This window comes from Stegostoma tigrinum, chromosome 31 (assembly GCF_030684315.1).
Source record: "Stegostoma tigrinum isolate sSteTig4 chromosome 31, sSteTig4.hap1, whole genome shotgun sequence".
NCBI classification, from domain to species: Eukaryota; Metazoa; Chordata; class Chondrichthyes; order Orectolobiformes; family Stegostomatidae; genus Stegostoma; species Stegostoma tigrinum.
Window position 1 is genome coordinate 18,202,458 of NC_081384.1, and position 6,000 is coordinate 18,208,457.

Genomic DNA, 6,000 nt, shown 5'->3' on the forward strand with positions numbered 1-6,000 from the left:
GTCCAGAACCAGAGAACGCAGTTTAAAAATAAAGGGTAGGCCATTTAGAACAGAGTTGAGGAAAAACTTCTTCACCCACAGAATGGTGGATGTATGGAATGCTCTGCCCCAGAAGGCAGTGGAGACCAACTCTCTGGATACTTTCAAGAAAGAGAAAGATAGAGCTCTTAAAGATAGTGGAATCAAGGGTTATGGGTATAAGGCAGGAACAGGATACTGATTGTGGATGATCAGCCATGATCATAATGAATGGTGGTGCTGGCTCCAGGGGCCGAGTGGCCTACTCCAGCACCTATTGTCTATTGTTTGAGAGATGTTGGTTTGGTGTTCGGGGGTGGAATCATAATCAAGGAGGTGGCAGGAGGAGGTGTCGGAGACCTGGCATCTGGTCTTGGTGATGTAGAGGTCAGTGCGTCATACTACAACTGCGCCTCCCTTGTCTGCGGGTTTTATGGCGAGGTTGGGATGGGAGCGGAGGGCTGCACGTTCCATGGGGGAGAGGTTGGAGTGGGTGAGAGGGGTGGAGAGGTTGAGGCGATCGATGTCTTGACGGCAGTTAGAGATGAAAAGGTTGAGGGAGGGTCGGAGGCCTTGGGGTGGTGTCCAGGAGAAGGAGTCAGTAGAGGGAGGGTTAGAATCACGGTTAAAGAAGCAAGCGCAGAGGCGGAGGTGACGGAAAAACTGTTCAGTGTCCAAACGTGAGTTGTATTCATCGATGTTTGGGTGGAGAGGGACAAAGGTGAGTCCTTTACTGGGGACTGACCATTCGTCCTCAGTAAGGGGGAGTTCTGGGGGGATGGTGAAGACTCGGCAGGGCTCAGTGTGGCTGTCTCCTCTGGAGCTGCGGGCTGTGGAGGTGGTGGGTGGAGCAACGTCGGTGGAGGGCAGAGCAACGTAGGCTGGTAAATCTTGAATGTTGGTGGCAGTGGCACCCTCGGTGTCTGTGTTCACCTCAGAAATGCAGGCGGCGACATCAGCAGCGGTATCGTTGGTGTTGGCTGGCCCGGAAGTGGCGTACCGGGTGGCAGCGAACGTGATGTTATCTGTGGGTGCTCCGAAGGTGGCCACATGGCCAATGGCGGTGGGCATGTGTTGGGGAAGACCCTGAGTAGGGTGGCAGGCACCAGCAAGTTTAAAGTACTTTCTGTTTTTAGTGCCCAATAAAGGAGAGTGGAATTGAGAGTTCAGTTTGTGGATCCTACGAAGAATAAAGAACAGGAGAGGTCCTTTGCAGGTCTGGGAGGGGGAGGCTCTGAGCTGGGGTAGGCTTAATTGTATTATCTGGAGATGCCGGCGCATTGCAGCGAGTGTGTACTTCAGGAGTCGCAGGGAGAAACGCTTCTGTAGGATATCAATGTTCTGAATGTAGCAGTCGTCACAGTTGGGGTCAAATTGGGAAGGCTTCAATGTAAACTGTAGTCCATTGGGGATGATCCAGTTCCGTAGGTGGGAACTCAGAAAGTCTATTAATAGACTTCTGTTAGTTAAGGGCATTGAGGGTTATGGAACCAAGCGTTAAATGGAATTTAAGATATAGATCAGCCATGATTCAGTTGAGGGACTCAGTGACCTGCTCCTGTTTCTAAAATACATTCCTTTAGAAGATTCTATCTTTAAACTACAAGAAATAATGTCACTCATTCCTCACTCAGCAGCCTGTGCATTTGCATTAAAAGCAAAAAGGTATCAAGATATATTTGAACATTATTGTAAAGTACACATTCAGTCAGTACTCCTAATTGAAATTGGTATCTTGTCTGTTTGTATTCCAGCCCGATAAAAATGATGACCTGAAGACCTTTAAAGGGAAGCAACAGTCCCGGTACACCTATCTTTGCCAGGGTCAAGAGAATCCATACTATGTCAGTGATGAGAAAAAGCCTGAATATTTGTAAATGGAGTGGAATTGATTTTTAGAGGGTGAAGCAGATATTCTTTCAACTATTGATAATGTGCATGTTGCACAGCAAGTTTAAAGGGTGGGGAAGGGGAAGATAAAGGTGGAATTTTGTAAATTTTTTAAACAACATTCTTGGGACATATATCTGTAGTGAGGCAACTATGAAACAAAAATCTTCAATTTAGTATCTCCAAATCAAGAATCAAATTTTCCTGGCCATTAAAATGTCGGATGAGGGACTTACAATTTCCAGCATTAATCTATTGGAATATCATTTTTGCCTCTCTCTCTCTAACACCATAACAAAACAGATTATTCTTCCAAATATAACCATTCAAAGCCAAGGAGGGCACAGAGACTTAATGGGGAGGGTGGGAATGGCAGGGTAGCATTGGAGCTAGTGGGTTCGGGTGTGTAGTAGTAGTTGACTGGTTAGCGCCCAGAGGTTTTTCTTTTGTAATGAGGTGTTGAAAATAAATTGTAGAATTTTTCTTCTGGTTTTGCCAACTGTTTCAGTACATTATCTCCAAACCATAATACCAAATGTAAAGGCCCCTCCTTCATCAGCTAACTGTTACATTGTGCTGAACACAATATTATAGGTGGTTGCAGTAGGAGGATGTTGTTTATTGATGGTCAGGAGTCTACAGCTGATCATTGCACCAAGAGTTCTTTCTAAATCTAGTATAAAGTTAACAAGTTTCAAGTTTGCGTTTCACATCTCAGCATCCCTTTTAGTGGCTGCAAAATTACAGCATTTTAACTTTTATTTGAATGTAGTTAAACTGGTTGCTCAGTCACACCACCAAGTGTTCCCTCTTTAGAATGGCATAGTTGTATAATTTTCATTGAGTTTTCATGAATATTCAATGACTGGCTGTTTTATATTGTGCTGCTGTCTTTGTTTGGGCTGGAATACACAAAGGAATGTGGTGGGACTTTCCTGTCAAATTTTAACAAAAAAAATCATTTTAAACCTAGCAAAGTAAAGGAAAATTAAAGCAAATCTTCTAATTTATGATTAAAATGTTGGTTAGTGTGTTATAGGAATTGACTATTTGTGACTTGAAATACCAGAAGGAGGAGAATCTGAAATGGCATGCCGACAGCTACCAGCCAACTGAAGAGGACACATTTCCACTTGAAAATGTTTTTTAAAAACATTGCACATTTTACTGATCGAATATGTGGATGTAAATTGTAAATACACTGGGGAGATACCTATACTCCAAGATGTATATTTAGTCTTGTTTTTGGTTTTAACCTTTTTTGAATTCCTCGGTATTTTTTGATTTTTAGGTTCTTCAATGAAGACTTTCCACTTTTGGCACCTAAGCATAAATTATTTTGCCAAGCAAAAAGTGGTGGTATTAAGTTTTGCAAATAAATTAGACAGTCCTTCTGATTCTTTTTTCCTCAAAAAGACTTTTGTTAAGTTTGATTTTTAATATGCTGAAAAATTATTATAAACACTAGCTTGTGTTCTGAGAATTGCCAATCATTAATTATTATCTAGTAATAATTAGTTTGCCTCGTCCTAAAAGCTATTTTATTTTTGTACTCTGGGTCTTGGACTGACAGGACTAACTCTACTGCTTGCTATGATTAATATTTATAATGTGTGGTTTCCCTATAAACTGGCCGCACCATAGAAACACTTGTAGATTGACCATGACATTTTGGCTAGCGTGCATGTATGAACTAAATGATCTCATGACTAAGAATAGTGATGCGCGCACACACACTGACTTCATGCTGCATAGTTATTGCTGGGGCAGCAACTTTATGAGCCCACAGAGACTGACTGCAGATTTTTAAGATTGACCTTACAGGCTGCCAGACTTTCTTTGGTTGATTTAGTTTAATATAGCAACCGACTGCATAAGGCTTGAGTTACAGTAACTGGTAGCTCAAGACCAGAGTAAAATGTTATCTCTGAATAGCTGTTTGGTGGAATTTAGGGTTTTGGGCACTTTTCTATTCCTTTTTGCTCTGACCTTTGTTAAAGGATATTAAACAAATGACAAGCACTAGTAGCACTTGACTGCTCAATGATAGGAGATGTTGTGACAAAGTGTTATTGAACAGTGAAGCTCAATAACCTTTTTCCAGTTTTCATTCTATAGGAAGTAACTGCAAAGATTAAATGAGTAAAGCACACAAACAATGCTTTGTCCTTGGGAACTTTAGATTCCAACTACAAATGTTGGCATCTCCTATTGTTGATGAATGGATGTAGACCAGGTTCCTGCAGAGCTTTCCTCAAAACAATGGTTCTTTCCTTACAATATTCAATTTAAATGTCTTAAATAATTGAATAATGTAAACTTCAAAGCATATTTGTTGAAATACTTAAGCTTGTGCATGTATAAAATTTTTGTTTCTACATCAAAGTGGAACAGTCTATAAATAAAGATGTGACTATTTTTCCCCTTATATAAATGATATATTTTTGCAATACAAAGAATGACTATCAGAAATGAAAATGAATTTACTGAACTGAAATGTACTCCAGCTTTCACTGCACGAGCAGGTTGTATCTAATCTGTTTTGAGTTTTAGTTAGGGTTTATGTTTTTCCTTTACGTGGAAGTTAGGTTTTGTCTTGTCTCTCCTTGCCATTTTCTACTCAGCCTCATTCTGCTTTGTACTTTACCTTCTGCAGATAAACAGACTTTGTATATTATTGTTTGCCAAGGATAGGAGCTAACTGCTTCATGAGGTGGGAGTATTCAGTGGGAAATTGGAAGTAGCCAACAACTGAGGCGTAGAGCAATTACTAAGGCTACATTAGAGCACAATTTTTTTTAATGGATGTTGTTATTATGGTTCATGGGTTTGGAATGCTGCATAGATTTCTTTTGACTCCCATTGAAAGACTTGCAACTGTGTTAGGTTGCATTGTTTGAATTTAGTTTCTGGGGAAAAGCATAGAGGGAAAGGAGAGGACACCATTTAGGCTCTGATTAATATTGAATATTTGTAGATAGGAGACTGGTTTGAGCTTTGTACCATGCTTTTCAATTTGGAGATCACCTCTGCACAAAATAGAACCAAACTTTAAACGAAGAACCCTTCAGAGATGGTGTAGTTCCTACACTAATTTTAAAAACATATGCAAGGGAGGCACTTCCATGTACCCAATGAACCTACTTCATGGCTGTCACTTGTGTTTATGTTCTGTTACGTTTCAGTAAATGTGTAATGGAAAATGTACTTCCTCGAGCTTAAATATTTCCATTGCTCAAAAGGAATTTAATTTGCTGCTCTTGCATGGAATAAAAATGGCCAAAGTTGCATTCTCAATTTGGATTGATAGTTTTGCTTGTATCTTTTATTTTGTACATTGTAGTTTTGTGGAACATGTAAAAGAATTTCATGCCAAATAGGAGTAAAATTATGAGAATTTCAAGTAACTTTTGTTTAAAATCACAAGTATTATAATACAGATATGTTTTTCTATTGATCACCATCGTACAACTTAAAAATGTTTAAATTTAAATAAAGAAAAAATCTTACCAGTCTCTGTCTTAAAAAGTTATTTTTTAAAGTTTGAGCTTTTGACTCCAGATAATTCAAGATGAAGAATGAAAATGGTGTTGTTTTGTACAAATGGTGCCACCAAAGGGCCAGGTGAGAACATGTTTTTGTCTGCAGTGCACTGCCAATTGAACATTCAATTAAGATACAGATAACAACTCTCTAACTAACCAATCTATCCAATAGCCCACTCAGATGAGAGAGCTAGTATAAGATTGATTTGGCAACTGAACTTCTTTAGAGATGGATTTTAAATTTATCTGCTAAACAATCAATTGTCTTTATTATTCCATGCCTCTAGTATTTAACTTTGAAAATCGAATGTCCCAAACCCAGGTGTTAGGTGGTTCAACACTGGAAGTGCTTTAGGAATCAAAACCTACTATCTGCAAATATTTGTTCATGTAGAAGTGAGGTTCCTCAAAATCAATGTTTAAGTTAGCACCTTACTTATTGTTGTTTCTTGCAGGGACATGAAAAGGTAGTTACAGTGCAATGATGTGACCTTTTTTTGTAGCATTCCCCCCAACACCCCCCATGCCCCCTTCCCCACCTCAGCCC

At 39.6% G+C, this 6,000-nt stretch overlaps 1 protein-coding gene across 2 annotated transcripts in view; it reads left to right on the forward strand.

Moving 5' to 3' along the window:
* Window positions 1–5,374, forward strand: part of LOC125466383 (protein HEG homolog 1) — a 103,812-nt gene extending 98,438 nt beyond the window's left edge. Inside the window, exons 12-13 of one of the 2 annotated variants that reach the window (XM_048560814.2) lie at window positions 1,773–1,920; window positions 2,938–5,374. In XM_048560814.2, coding sequence (XP_048416771.1) covers window positions 1,773–1,895 — 123 coding nt within the window. In that variant the 3' untranslated portion in view covers window positions 1,896–1,920; window positions 2,938–5,374. Of the gene's footprint in view, window positions 1–1,772 lie in introns of both variants that reach the window. The other variant, XM_048560813.2, reaches the window with a different exon arrangement.
* Window positions 5,375–6,000: the final 626 nt, after the last annotated feature.